This window comes from Hipposideros armiger, unplaced genomic scaffold (genome assembly GCF_001890085.2).
Source record: "Hipposideros armiger isolate ML-2016 unplaced genomic scaffold, ASM189008v1 scaffold_422, whole genome shotgun sequence".
NCBI classification, from domain to species: Eukaryota; Metazoa; Chordata; class Mammalia; order Chiroptera; family Hipposideridae; genus Hipposideros; species Hipposideros armiger.
The window spans coordinates 180708-196452 of NW_017731772.1; the positions used below are offsets into that span (position 1 = coordinate 180708).

At 39.9% G+C, this 15745-nt stretch overlaps 1 protein-coding gene and 1 long non-coding RNA gene across 3 annotated transcripts in view; one reads left to right on the top strand and one right to left on the bottom strand.

The window, feature by feature from the left end:
- The window catches only part of SNAPC3 (small nuclear RNA activating complex polypeptide 3), a 25763-nt gene extending 14345 nt beyond the window's left edge, over positions 1 to 11418 (bottom strand). For both annotated transcript variants that reach the window (XR_002126440.1, XM_019664434.1), the window contains exons 1-3: positions 11069 to 11418; positions 10325 to 10402; positions 1536 to 1620 (exon numbers count right to left, since the gene is read on the bottom strand). Coding sequence is in view for 1 of the 2 variants with exons in the window: in XM_019664434.1 (XP_019519979.1) it covers positions 1536 to 1620; positions 10325 to 10402; positions 11069 to 11379 (474 nt within the window). In the remaining variant the exon portion in view is untranslated. The remainder of the gene's footprint in view (positions 1 to 1535; positions 1621 to 10324; positions 10403 to 11068) is intronic.
- Positions 4081 to 6713, top strand: LOC109394402 (uncharacterized). Its single transcript, XR_002126441.1, has 2 exons — positions 4081 to 4561; positions 6494 to 6713. It is a non-coding gene; the product is annotated as an uncharacterized LOC109394402 (long non-coding RNA).
- Positions 11419 to 15745: the final 4327 nt, after the last annotated feature.

A 15745-nucleotide genomic window follows, 5' to 3' on the forward strand; every position in this document is an offset into this window, starting at 1 on the left:
TAAGTGAATATATATATAGTCATGGGACGTGGAGTATAGTGTGGGAGTGGAGTCAAGGGAATTGTAATAGATATGTATGATATTGTCGGGGGGAAGTGGGGCGGTGGATTGGGGGAGAGGGTTTGTCACTTCGAGGGGTAAAAAGTATAACTATTACACTGTGTTGTACAACTGAAACTAATTTTTAAAAAATGTGCATTTCACAATAAAAAAATAAAATAGCATCCTTTAGATTCTAAAGGAATAAAATACTTAATAAATTTAACGGAGATAAAAGACTTGTATACAAAAAAATACTACAAAACACTGCTGAATGAAATTAAAGACAACCTTGATAAATTGAAAGACATCTCTTGTTCATGAATTGGAAGACTTAACATTATTAACGTGCCAATACTACCCAAATGATATACAGATTCAATGCAATCCCTATGAAAACCTCAATGGCTTTTTTTCTTTTTTTGCAGAAATTGAAAAACCCATCCTAAAATTCAGATGGAATTTCAAGAGACCATGAATAGTGAAAACAATCTTGTAAACGAACAAAATTGGAAGACTAACATTTCCAAATTTCAAAAATGACTGCAAAGCTACAGTAATCAAAACAATGTGGTATCAGGGTAAGGGCAGACATGCAGACTAGTGGAATAAACCTATGTACAACCGACTTCCAACAAAGGTGCCAAGATCATTCAATAAGGAAAGAGGTATAAAAAGGAATGGAGTTCTGCTATATGTTACAGCACAGATGAACCTTTAAGCCAGATATAAAAGGACAAATATTGCATGATTCTCCTTACATGAAATATCTACAGTAGGCAAATCCATGCAGACAAAAAGAACAGAGTTTACTAGGGGTTGGGGGGAGGAAGAATGGGTAGTTATTGTTTAGTGGGTATGGAATTTCTGTTTGGGATGATGAAAAGTTCTGGAAATAATGGTGATTGTTACAAAGCATTGTGATTGCATATGCCACTTAAATGAACATTTAAAAGTGGTTAAAAGAGTAAATGTTATATAAATTTTATCAAACACACGAAAAGTGGAAGAAACAAAAGATGCCCTTATACACTATTAAGTGCCCAACACTGTCTGGCACATAGTAGGTCCTAAAGACTATGTACTAATAAACCCATCATGTCTACTAATACTTAATTCCTCATTACTTATCATCTTAAATTTTTCTGAGGGTTTTATATAAGAGATAATGGGCCAGGAAAACGATTAAGTTAAACCAAAATCAGAAGCAGAACAAAAAATTCCAGGAATAGGATGCTGAAAAGGCATGAATTTAGCCTAACACAGCAAGACCAAACTAAACACAAAAATAAAGGCAGAGATCTGAGAATAAAACATGCCATCACTTGAATTCTGAGGGTCTTTCTCTTACTAGTTTCCAGTTCCAACGAAGTGTCTCTCGTTTGCTTTCAACTAAGCATATCCAACATAAGGTCACCATATACACTCATCACTAACACTCACCCAATGACAATTTATTGTGTCATGGGAAAAGGTAAAAAAGATGAGACTCTTACCATTTCATAAGCAAATGTTTCTTGTCTGCAGACCCGATCTATCGTTATGGTTTCTTCCCGATGTTCCAAAAGCTTCTTTCTAACTCTGTTATAGATACAAAAAAAATTAAAATTCAACAATCTTTAATGGGGCTTCAAAAACTTTTTTACTATTTAATTTTTTATTTTGACCTAATTTTAGACTTAAAGAAAAGCAGCAAAAATAGAGTTTTCTTATATCTCTCACCTGGCTTCTCCTCTATCATGTTACACGATTATAGAATAATTATCAAGACTGGGAGATTAACATTAATACAGTATTATTAACTACATGTATTTTTTGATATTCACAAATTTTTAAACTGAATGTTTTTCTGTTCCAGGATCCTATGCAGGACACCACATTGCATTTATTTCTCCCTTTTCCTCCAGTCTTTTACAGTTCTGTAATTTCTGCTTGTCTTTCATGATCTTGACACTTTTGAAGAGCTTGAATCAGTTATTTTGTAGAATGTCCTTCAACTTGGGTTTGAGTGCTGTTTCCTCACCATTGAAATAAGCCTATACATTTTTATATACCACAAGAATGATTCTGTCCTTTCACTGTAGGGTCATGAGGTTCATGATATTAAGAACATGTCTTATTTCTGGTGATGTTTACCTTGGCTAGGTTCGTGTCTGCAAGGTTCCTACACTAAAATGATACTTTTCCTTTATACCTGGTAAGTATTTGGGGGAGATACTTTGAAACTATGCAAATCTTGTTTCTCAAACTTTCATCTAGGAATTTTGGCATTCATCTTATTTTTTTTTTTTTTAGCTGAGCCATCCTGCTACTTATTGGCAGCTCAGCGGCTGCTCAGCTCGGGCTGGGACTCGAACCGCTGTTGCTCAGAGCTCAAACTCTTGAGCGAGCTCTTAATCAACTGAGCCACTCGGCCGGCCCTGCATTCATATTTTTGTCTGCAACATTTATCACTGTAGTATATGCCTATTTCCCTCATTCTACATTTATTCATTGATATGAGGAAGATCTGTCTATTTCCTCCCATTTATTGATGTATTTGATCATTTATATTAGCATGAACTCATAGATATGTATTTTTTAAAAGATTTTATTGGGGAATTGGGGAAGGGAACAGTGTTGGGGAATTGGGGAAGGGGAATCTTGTGTTTTTCCAGGACCCATCAGATCTAAGTCAAGTTGTTGTCCTTCAATCTTAGTTGTGGAGGATGCAAGCTCAATTCCAAGTCCAGTCGCTGCTTTCAATCTAGTTGTGGGGGGGGGGCGCAGCCCCCCATCCCATGCGGGAGTCGAACTGGCAACCTTGTTGTTAGGAGCACATGCTCTCACCACCTGAGCCATCCGGCCGCGGTTGGCAGCTTAGCTTGGGCGCAGCTCACTGGCCCATGTGGGAATCGAAACAGCAACACTGTTGCTCAGAGCTTGTGCTCTTAGCCACCTGTGCCACCCAGATGGCCCCTGTATTTTATTCTAAGGGTTAATAATCTAATAATGTCATTATTTTGTTCCTCAAATTGTTCTAGCTTTGATCATTAGGAGCTCTTTCAATTTGGCTCCTGTTCTTTCAACAAGTCATCATCTTTTTTAAAAAAACTTTTCCTTACTTTCTGGCACCCTAAAATGCTCAAGGGCTCATCCTGTATTTCCCTATCTCAGCCCTGGAATCAGGCACTTTTCCTAGGAGCCCTGGTTCCTATATTAGAGAGCGGTGTTTAGAGACCGTATCTGGGCACTAGGCATTCTCACTGTTACTGCAGTCACTGCTTCCAGGCTTCTCAGCAGAGAAAGGTAGGAAACATATGTATACTAACCCACACATAAACAAATATCTGTATTTCTGTATTGTTCTGGTATGTATTTAAAATTATGAGTTAATACTGACATTTCCAACCCCAAATTAAAACCACAGCATTTATTTTAACCTTCAACCTTTCCTTGTTTATAACTTCTTTCTCCACAGGTGAGAAACCCAACTCCCATTACTTACAATCTATTAACTTTTTAAAATATAGTTTCGGAATTGCTAACCGACACCCCCATGAGAAACATTATTTCATGAACAGTTCTTTCAGTCTTTAGCCTTACAACACTCCATCAAGCCATGCTTTAGTACAGAGCTCAGATTAGTTCTTTCCTCCCCATTCTTATTCATTTGTAACACAGGCTCACTTGTTGGTTTTGTATTGTTTTGGGTGCCCCACCCACATCCTGGTTGGTTTTGTCTTTTTACTTTTGAGGTATACGAAAGACATGTGCAACATTACTTGTGGTTCTAAGAGTCAGCGTTATAAAAAATATATGTACTCAAAGAAGTGTCATTCCTTTTCTGTCCCTACTACCCTGTTTCTATTCCCTTTCCTACTCTCCATGCTGTGGGCAACCAATCTCTATAATTCTGGTTTATCCTTCCCATTTCTTTTGTTCTGATAAGCAGATACCTGTGTATTTTTTTTTTTTTAGCTGAGCCATCCTGCTACCTGTTGGCAACTCAGCGGCTGCTCAGCTCGGGCTGGACTCGAACCGCTGTTGCTCAGAGCTCAAACTCTTGAGCGAGCTCTTAACCAACTGAGTCACTCAGCCGGCCCGTACCTGTGTATTTTTTAATATTCCTTTCTGAATCGGTCTGAGTTCAATTAGGAGAAAAGAATTAAAGTTATTGGGACACAGAAAGCTTTACCTAAAGAATTGTTAACTTTAACAGAGGACTGGATTAATGAGGGATTGGCAAGGAGAATGCTGGAGAATACAGAAATAATAGATAAAAGTTGTATCCTGCTCCCTGGTCTGAGAAAGAGTGCCCAAGAAGTGTCCCTTTTCTCTCTCCCCCTAGGACTGAGATCCAGACCTTGTTGGAGAGGGCACGGCTGTGACTCACTGAATGACAGAGAAGTTGCTATGGTGCCCCATCAGTAAATCCTGTTGGAAATCCACCCTTAAGAGCACCAGGAAAAGCTGCTGAAGGGAGTTGTTGAGAGGAGTGGAGTAGCAGGGGAGGCTGCTGGGTGAGGGGTGCTAATGACTGGTGAGTACTCCAGAAGCTGGGCACTGGGGAAGCTGTGTGCACTGCAGGACCCCAAAACAAATTCCATACCCATTAAACAATAACTCCCCATTCTCCTTTCCCCCAGCCCCTGGGAAGCTCTGTTGTACTTTTTGTCTCTATGAAACTGCCTATTATAGATACTTCATATAATTTATTTCTGTAGAGCAGGGATCAGCACACCATTCCTTAAAAGGCCAAATAGTGATTATTTTAGGTTGTGAGCCACATGGTCTCTTTCACAACTACTCAGTTTGTCACTGTATTACAAAAGCAGCCACAGACAAATATGTTGTCCCAATAAACCTTTCCTTGAAAAACACAGGTGGCTAGTCAGTGGGTTATAGTTTGCCCATGTCTGCAAAGTAGCCTCTTATAATCTCAAAAATTTATTGTAAATGGTTATTTCTCCCTCATTTTGTATGTTTGTGCTTTCTTCCATTTTTTTCCTTAATGAAGTCAGCTAATAATTTACCTATTTTGTTAATTATTTCAAAAAACACAAGCTTTTAATTAGATCCATCCTTTTTCTATTTTTTTCCTCATTAATTCCTGCTTATATCACTATCCTTTCCTTCCTTATAGTTTCTTTTAGTTTACTTTGTTGGTTTTTTTTTTTTTTTGGTTTTTTAGATTTCTGAGCTGGAAATTTATATCATTTATTTTTATTTTTTCACTTTTAATAGTCACAGCAATAAATTTTCCTCTGATCAGTGCTTTAAGTGTATTCCTTATATTCTGATATGTGTTTTCAATGTCATTAAAAAAAAAAAAAGAAATAAAGTTTTATTGGGGAATCGGGGAAGGGGAACAGACAAGTTGCTGTCCTTTTTATTCTTCAGTCTAGTTGTGGAAGACGTTGCTTCACTGGCCCATGTTGGTATATTGCGCTCTTCCCGGGTGAGGTAGATCGGTCCCCAGCTACTGGATGGCCGCTCACGCCAGCTGCCAGCTACTAGCCTACGCTGTTGCTGGCGACTCACGGCAGCCCAGCACCATGTTGAGTTGTTGTTCACCATCTTAGATGTAGAGAGCGCAGCATCACTGGCCTACATGTGGGATCCAAATTTGGGCCCTGCTTCTCAGAGTTGGCGTCCCAAGCCAACTCTTAACCAACGTACCACTCGGCCGGCCCTCAATGTCATTATTTCTTAAAAGTTCTTTAATTCCAGTGTTTGTCCCCTTTTGTCCATGTGTTTTTTAATATGTTTTAAAGGGGCGGTCGGTTAGCTCAGTTGATTATAATAAGGGCTCATAACACCAAGGTTGCCGGTTCGATCCCTACCTGGGCCACTTACTTGCGCCCTCCACAACTAGACTGAAACAACTGCTCGGCTTGGAGTTGATGGGTCCTGGAGAAACACACAGTTCCCCAATAAAATAAAATAAGCTTAAAAATTTTCACATGGAACAGCCTAATTAGTTTTTGTTAGTGAATTCTAATTTTATTATGTTGTGATCAGAGAGTGTTGTTTGTAGTATTTCTACTTTATGGAAGAGACTGGTGTTTCACTTATGACCCAATATGTAATCAATTGTGAATGTGCCACAAGGTCTCTATTATCAGGACGTAAATTTTATATATATATATATATATATATATATATATATATATATATATATATATATATATATATATATCTCCACAAGACATACCATGTTGGTTAGAGCTTTTATCTTTTTTTTTTTACCATTTGATTTTGTGCTGAGATTGGCATATTAAAGTGTCTTATTATTAGTGCATTTCTAGCTGTTTCCTTACATCTCCTATAGTTTTGTTTTATAAAGTTGGCTATTTTATTTATTCTGTCATGCTAACAAAGCCCTGGTATATTAGAGTGGTTTCTTTTTTAATTGTTTGTTTTGGTCGTAGGTTAAGAGTCCTCCAATTTTGTGGCTCTCTTTTTCTTACAGGACTCTGAAGTTTCTCTTTTTCATCCTTTAAATGGTGCAGTGAACAGTGCTTTCTGACTGGAGAAATCAAGAGGGATGGGCAGACTAACTGAAATTGCTATTTTATTAAAAGTAATGTTGCTAAAGCTTTCGGGATGACAGATACATTTCAGTAGCACCCATGTAGTACCAATTTTCTTTCCTACTCCTAGGAATTAAAATCTTCTCAAGTCGTCAAAAATTTTCAAAAGTGCTTCATTTATTTAGGTTGCTATGGATTAGGAAGAGCAGTACATGCCAAGAGAGATCAATCTCTACCAACTGCCTTTTTCCCCTTTACATGCATAAAATGAGTTCAGTAGCTCCTTTGTTAGACAAAAAGTTCTAGAAATTTATTTTATGCCATATTAAATGGGTTATATACTTAGGTTTTGTTTCTATTTTTATGTTTTTAAGTTATTTGTGGGGAGAAGGAAGGTTTAGAGAAAGAGAGTGAAGAGATACAGATTTTGGCTTTAGGCACAACTCTAATTTGCAGCATTGTTAAGATTAATATTAGTTGTATTTTTTTTTTAATTTTTTTGTTTTTTGTTTTTTGTTGGGGAATTGAGGGAAGGGGAACAGACAAGTTGCTGTCCTTTTGTTCTTCAGTCTAGTTGTGGAGGATGTTGCTTCACTGGCCCAAGTTGGCACCATCATTGCGCTCTTCCTGGGGGAGGCAGATCAGTCGTAGGCTTCTGGACAGCCGCTCACGTTGGCTGCTGGCCGCTCACGTTGGCTGCTGACTACACACGGTAGCCCATGGCAACCCACTGCAGCAATGGCTGCAGCCTACACCGTCGCCGGTGACTCACGGCATCCCAGCTCCAGGTTGAGCTGTTGTTCAGCATCTTAGCTGTAGAGGGCAGTGTCACTGGTCCTCATATGTGGGATCCGAACCGGGGTCCTCTGGCGTCCCAAGCCAGCTCTTAACCAATGCACCACTCGGCCGGCCCAATATTAGTCATATTTTAAAGATAGTTTCAAAGTACATCAAAATAATCCCAGCTGAGGAATGCTGTACTAACTCCTTTTACATTAGATTATATTGGGTCGTTGGAAAAGTCATGATGCATTTTTGCATATAAAACATAGAAAAAATGTTGGGAGCCGGCTGCACCTCAGTGTCTGACATGGCCTAGCACACCGCAATTGTGACAAATTCTGAAGCTCTGACTGAGAAACAGATACTGCTTTATGTTTTGGAAAACTTAAATTCCCCTTTGGATGCCCCCAGTAGGATAAAGATCTGACACCCCTTCTTATATTGATTGTTGTATTTACTTTAACCAAATAAGTGAGTTTTGGACATATTATGATAATTCTGTTTTACTGTTAGTTTCTTAGTGATAGATTCTTAGTGATAGACAAGTTATGCACCTTATAATTCTTAAGATGATGTTTAGCTAGTAGTGTTTGAAACAATTGCTTAAGTAGTAAACATCCTTTAAATGCCAAGGCAGGAACTCAGCTCTGGCCATTACTGGTAGAAATTGAAACATTGTTAGGATAAGTTAGTCATTAGTATAGAACAGATCCGCCTTCACCCTGTAATAGAAATATCGTGAGGAAGTAAAACTCTGAGAAAAACAAACTTCTAAGGAAAATAGACCCTGGGAAGGAAGGAACATTGAAACTATGTAGAAAACAATTTCCTAATGGGTAAAGGTTTAAACTTGGAAAAAACAACTTTGGGGAAAAACAGCTCAATGATGTAAATAGTTACCTGCCCAGTATAAAAAGGACATGCTATAAAAATAAAGTGAGACATTAATTCTTGAAAGCGCTCCTGAGTCTCCGAAAAAGAGAGGAACCTCTTTTTCCTTGCCGATGCCAGCCGTCTCCACCTGAGGGAACCCCTGGACCTGTGGGAGCTGGTCTCCCGCAAAAAAAATACATCATGACTTTTCCCATGACGGCATAGTTTGCAGCCCTTGCTGCAGTGGGCTGCGATAAGCTACCGTGTGTGGCCAGCAGGTAGCGTGAGCAGCCGGCAACTGGTGTGAGCTGCCAAGAGCCGCTGTGAACAGCCGTCCAGAGGCCGGTGACCAGTCTGCCTCAACCAGGAAGAGTGCAATAATCACAATAACATGGGCCAGTGAAGCGACCTCCTCCACAACTAGACTGAAGAATAAAAGGACAGCAACTTGTCTGTCCCCTCCCCCAATTCCCCAATAAAATCTTTAAAAAAAATTCATTTATTCTACTCATTCTATAACTACTGACTCCCTATGTGCCAAAGTTCTAGGAACGGGGGGTACAGCAGTAGCAGTGTGTGTGACAGTGTAACTTGTGGAACTTTTCAGTCTAGCTATAGAAAATTAAACAGGTATATTATAAGTGTGATCAGTATTTCCACAGAGAAGTATGGGGGCTATATAAGCAAAACCAAGGATCTATATAGTCTTTAATCCTTCAGCTATGACAAAGGACGAGCAGAAGCCAGCAAGACCAGATGGATGAGGAAGAGTAAGTGTTCTAGGCAAAGGCCTGGAGAGAACACATTCCAGGAACTGAAAAACACTGCAGTGTGGCTGGAGCACTGCAGAGACAGAGCTGCAAAGATCAGCAAGGTCCATTTTTTAGAGGCCCCTGTGAGCTACTTAAAAACTCAGGGCTTTTGCCTAAAAACCACTGAAAAGTTTTAAGGAAGAGTGAGACAATCCAATGTGCAAGTTTAGAAGAATTCAACCAATCTATCAACAGTAAAAGAGCAGCAACTGGAGCAAGGCAATACAATAAGCTTAAAAGCAATACATAGATGAAAGAGTTTGGATTCCTAATAAGTTTTCAAAGACTTTAGAAATGTTAGAAGAGTTCCAGACATTACAAGTGCATCTCTCCCCTAAGGGAAAGGAGATGGGTTGTAGTAATGTGTAAAGAAAGTAATCTTAGGGTCTCAAAGATCAGGTAGGTTTCAGAAGGGGGAGGGGCCATGTGCATCCTGAGCCATTTGAAAGAGAACGTGGTTGAAAATAAATCTAGAAAGGCAAATTTGGGCTATATGTAGAAGGCTTCAAATGTCTAGAGAGTCTGAAATTTGTCGATAGAAGAGAGGTAGAGCCACTGACAATTTCTTAGCAAACGAGCATGCTCAGGTGATAGGGTGATGGATAAATCAGGAGAAAACACAGGACCTACAAAAGACTGGACCCTTTCATAGGGCTCCAAGTGTTGCCGATGTAAATATCAGCAGTAGGGAAGGGAAACGGATCTGGCAGTTACTACAAACCAAGGCAGACTCGAATGCCTGCCTTAAGTTCTTAGACTTTTATTGTTTGTCTTTTAATTCCATTTTTCTAGTAATTCGTTTTCATCCTACTTTACAGAAGTATGGATATGTCAAAAATTAAAAGACAAAACAAAAAACTGGTCATTTACATAGTGTGAGAAGCATTATCAGAGTATTTAGCTTGCAAGTGAAATCTACGTAGATTAACTGTACCTTTGTAAACACATTTAAAAATAAACAAATTTGAATATGAACTGGATATTAGAGGTATGTACTTACTATTAATTTTCTTAGGTGTAATACTACTACTCTGATTATGTAAGAGAGTGAGGCTTTTAGGATCTATATGCTTCTGTATTTAAAAGTATATTATAATGCCTGCAACTTACTAAATGGTTCACCAATAGAAAAAGACACACAGCAGGAATCTCAAACACATACAGGTGATGTAAACACGGCTAAATGTTAACAATGGTTGAATTTAGGGGGTGGGATGACAATACCATACAACTTTGGAGTAATACAATGTTGAAAAAAATATTGAAACGAATAGCAAAAAACAAAAGCAAAATCCTCCTTACCCCAACGTCACTAAGGCAGTGTCCTCTGGGATGACTTCTGGATCCTCGGCTTCCTCGAGGCACTTCAGTTTATCAAGGCTAAAACAAAAATATAAAGGAAAAGCAATCATGCATCTTGTCCGTGGAGTCAGGGTTGCGTCCTGAAGACATCATCGAATAATTAATAAGTCAGATAAAATCCAGCAGGCGGCTCAGAGGCAGCCAGAATTCAAGTCCATGACTTACATGAGGATATTCTATAAAGAAAAGGACATACGGCCGACTGACTGAAGGAGGGCATCCTGTGTTAAATGGAGAAAAATATTTTTTAAAAGTTTTTTGTATTTCATCCCAAATAAGGCGCTTTTGGAAAAAATTTCAGTAATAGCATTCCCGGTACGTTCCCCAAAGAAACCAGTTAATCAAGGTTTTAACACTCCACCGGTTAAATCTCCTTCCGGCCTCACCTTCTCTATTGTCAAAGCGTGTGTCAATGGCAGGCACACGTCAGTGCTACTGATTGCTTTTCTATGTGAACAAGCATTTCAAAAATTAGCGAATAGAAAATCTGATCTTTTATGCAGCTTTCTCGTCCCTTCATTCCAACTCGTAGAAATTGTGCAGTCTGACAGTCCCGGTGTTCCAGGAAATCTCCAGCAGGAGTCAACTACAGGCCCTCCCAAAGATGGGTCTCGGGGGAGCGCAGGAGTGAGGCTGCACCCGGTGGGCCCCAAGCTGGCAAGAGCCCCTCAGCCCCACACTTACCCGCAAACTGCCCTCAGCTCGGCCGCCGCCTCCAGGCTGCAGCCCAGATCCCGGGCCACCGCGGCATCCTCTCGGCTGGAGTCGGCGATCCCTCCGCACCCCACGGATGCCAGCTGCTCCTTCAACGTCAAGTCCCCTTGTCCGCGCAGCCGGCCACGCCACAGGTCCCCGAAGGCGCCCACGTGGAAAGCGCGTGTGTTTAGCTCGGGAAGCTCGTACTCTGGAAAGTTGCAGCCGCCACTGCTAGGGGCCGTGTCCTGCCGGCTGCCCACCCCGCTGCACGTTGGGTCGCCCCGGCTGCGTTCAGCCATGTTCGCCCCACTCCCTTCCCTGCAAAAGCCGGACTATCAAGGCCTCGCGGAGCGTGATGTGACTTGTAGTTGCACGTGGCCTCGGCTACCGAGCAGCGGGCTGCACAGGCGGAGATTGAGAAACTACATTTCCCAGCAGGCCCCGGCCCAGGCCCGGCCCTGGGCGTGGCACGGCGAGCCTCCGCGTGCAAGGGCTGAGCGCATTGTTCTCCTCTCCGGGGCGGTGCGAGCAGAGGTTGCAGGTTTCCATCCACCGCCCCTGGGGTCGCGGGGGCTTTTTCTTCACCTCAGAATTCGTGGTCTGTGTTGCTGCCTCACCGCTCCAGAGTCTGAGAGACATTGGGGGGCGACGGCCGACCGGTTACAACCGGCCCTCCAGATCCGGTTCCTTCAAAACGTCTCCAATATGTTCGCGTCCATATGTACGTATGCATTGATGTATACACACAACAGAGTTTATTGAGCGTCTACTTACTGTGTATCGGACATTATACATTATTAACCCTAATACGTATTTTAAAAAATCACAACAGCCATTCCAGGATCCCAAAATTGCTGTTGAAGATGGAGTTAACTGCTAGGATGTAAAAGGATTGAAACTCAATCTGTCTCATTTCAAATTGAGTTTTCTGCATCTCTCAAGAGGCCCCCAAAGGAAGTACAGGACGTCCAGAACCCACCCTTGTTATTTATTTATTGGGGTATAATATATTTCCCCCCTTTAAAGTGTTCATTCCATGGTTTTTAGTATATTTGGAGTTGTGCAACCATCACCACAGGCAATTTGAGAACATTTCTACCATTCCCCCAAAGAAGCCCTCTACCTTTTATCTGTCACTCCCAATCCTCTCAGCTCCTCCAGCGCTAGCCAACCACTAATCTTTCTGTTTATAGATTTAGTATTCAGGACATCTAATGTAAATGGAATCACTTGTGGTATTTTTGTGACTAGCTTCTTTCACTTAACGTAATATTTTCAGTGTTTATCCATATTGTATGTATCAAGTACTTCATTCCTTTTTATGGCTGAATAATATTGCATTATATGAATATATTTTTCCACTCATCAAAAGGTTGTTTACACCTTTTGGCTATTATGAATAATGCTGCTATGAACGTTTATAATTTTTGTGCATTTTCGTTTCTCTTGGAGATATCTATATATCTATACAGGAGTAAAATTCCTGGGTCACATGGTATCTCGTTATTATCTGACTTTTTCATTATAGCCATCCTAGTGGGTATGAAATGATATCTTGTGGTTTTGATTTGCATTTCTATAATGACTAATGATACTGAGCATCTTTTGATGTGCTTATTGACCATTTGTATATCTTTGGAGAAATGTCTATTCAAGTCCGTTGCCCATTTTAGAATAAGGTTATGTGTGTTTTCATAGGAGCCTCGGTATTTATCAGTACATGGTTGTAGGAGACATCTGTTGTTTTTTTTTGTATATCATTCTGTTCCTTAGAACTTATCTTCCTTACTCCTTTTGATCCTCCTGGGGCTGCCAATCATGGAACCCTTTCTACTCCAGCCACAATAATTTGCTCAAGCATGAGCAAGTGACTCGACTAGAACCAATCAGAATCCTCCTCTGGAATTTTATAAACTAAGAAACTCTCCCTCCCATCTGAGAACCCAAGGATGTGCCCTAGACCTAGCCTGTGTTGGCTGGTGGAAGAGTTAGAAAGAAGAAAGCCAAGAGTTTTAAGTAAGCAAAGGCAGAAGATGGAGAAAGAGAGAAGTCACGTGACTTGGAACTATTATGGATGAATCCATCTTCTCTAGACTTGCCATTCTGCAAGCCAATAACTTATTATTATTATTATTATTATTATTTTTATCTTAAGCTAGTTTGAGTTGGAATCTCAAAACTGAAAGACTTAACAGTCTTCCCCTAGTCTGTAAGACTTGGTCCAAATCTCTCAACAGGGGGAGCTCTCACTCCAGAGAATGAAGCCACACTTCTGGTGGGAAGAACTCTTAACATGTATCTGGAGATTTAGTAACATTGGCTTCAGGAGTGGAGACCACAGTGGTTCCTGAGCAGCAGTGGGTAGGGGCAGGACCAGAATGAGCAAGCAGGGGAAGATGGTTCGTTTTCACTGTGAGGTGTGGCGTTGGGTACCAGCAGCTTGAGAGGTGAGGATTGTAGGCATTAGTAGGAAAAGAAGGATTCATGGTGAGTACCAGCAGTAATCACAACACAGTAATTAGTGGAGTCTTATCATCAGCATTCACTCCTTGGAATAAGGCTCAAGGGGTCCAGAGTAGCCACTGCAGCATACAAATTATTTTGAGCTGAATGCATTTGAGAATACACTTCTTTTATTCCCTAAACTCCCTTATCTAAGTGCTGAGCCTCCCAAAAGAATTCAGTAGTCATAAATCTCTTCCCCGAGACCAGGGAAGATTGACTACAAGTAGGCACCACACCCAAACAGACATTGTCTCAAAACTTCCACCTAGTCCTCCTAAGGGCCCATTTATCTTTCTCAAAATTTATTTTTTGCATAAGTGCCTTTTCTCCCCACCCCTATTAAGAAGTCATTTGTTTTCCTGTAACTCCCCTTCTACCCTTCCTCAATTTTCCATTAAGATGGTACAATAAAATATATAAGCCAAATTATAACCGCCTCCTCAAGTTACATTTTTTTGTGAATTCTACCATATATTATACATATATGAATTAAAAAAATCTGTCTTTTCTCTTGCCAATCTATCTTTTGTCAGTTTAATTCACAGGCCCCTGCTGACTGAACCTAAGAGCATAGAGGAAAATGTTTTCCTCCCTAGCAAGGCCATGGCAAAGGCAGCTTCTGTGGCAAACTTGGCAGAAGATGAGAATATTGCTAGACCTGGCACTAGGGCCAAACACTAGCAGAAAGGAGGTAGAAAGATTTCAAGGTTCCAGTATTGGTATAGGCCCTATGATTCTGGATGAGCTATGAATGATTTTCATTTTTTTAAGATTTTTATTAAAATATAGTTAGCATACAATATTACATTATTTTCAGGTGTACAAAATAATTACTCAACATTTATATACCTAAAGAAGCAGTCACCATAAGTCCAGCAACCATCTGACACTGTACTATGCTATCACAATATTATTGGCTATATTCCCCATGCTGTATGTTACATCCCCGTGATGTATTTGTTTTATACCTGAAAATTTTTCCTCTTCACCTTTTTCTCCCTACTCCCTTGTTAATTTTTCAATTTTAGTTGACATTCCATATTATTGTATATTAATTTCAGGTGTACAGCATAGTGGTTAGACATTTATATAATTTAAGAAGTGATTCCTCCTGATGAGTCTAGTACCCACCTGGCACTATACATAGTTATTACTATATTGTTGGCTAGATTCCCTATGCTTTACATCCCCGTGACTATTTTGTAACTACAAATTTGTAATTTTTTTTTTTTTTTAAGCTGAGCCATCCTGCCACCTGTTGGGCAGCTCAGCGACTGCTCAGCTCGGACTGGGAATCGAACTGCTGTTGCTCAGAGCTCAAACTCTTGAGCGAGCTCTTAACCAACTGAGCCACTCGGCCGGCCCTTACAAATTTGTAATTCTTAATGCCTTCACCTTTTTCATCCTGTCCCCCAACCCCCTCCCATCTATCACCCCAATAAATCTAGTACCCATCGGACACCATACATAGTTATTGCAGTATTATTGACTATGTTCTTTATGCTATACCCTACATCCCATGACTACTTTGTAACAACCAATTTGTGCTTCTTAATCCTTTTCCCTTTTTCACCCATTCTCAATCCCCCTCCCATCTGGCAACCATCAAAATGTTCTCTGAATCTATGAGTTTGTTTCTGTTTTGTTTGTTTATTTTGTTCTCTAGATTCCACTTATAAGCGAAATCATCTGTCTTTTGCTCTCTAACATACTTCACTCAGCGTGTCCCTTCGAAGTATGTTTTTGGGTGTCTTTGGATAATTACCCAGAAGTGGGATTACTGGGTCCTTTTTTATCACTTTGTTTTAAAGTCTATTTTGACTGGTATAAGTATTGCCACTCCAGTTTTTGTTTTGTTTTCATTTCCATTTCCATGAAATATCTTTTCCCCATCCCTTTACTTTCAGTGTCTCCATCTGAAGTGAGTCTTTTGTAGGCAGCATATGTAAAGGTCTTGTTTTCTTTTTTCTTTTTTTTATTATTTATTTATTTTTTCTCTTTCTCCTTTATTCTTTTTTTTGTCTTAATTTAAAATTTTATTTATTTATTTATTTTTATTTATTTATTTATTTTTTATTTTTTGTGTTTTTCCTTTTTTGTTCTTCTGAATTATTACCTGCTGTTGTTCAGGTGCATTTCTTTTATTTATTTTTATTTTTT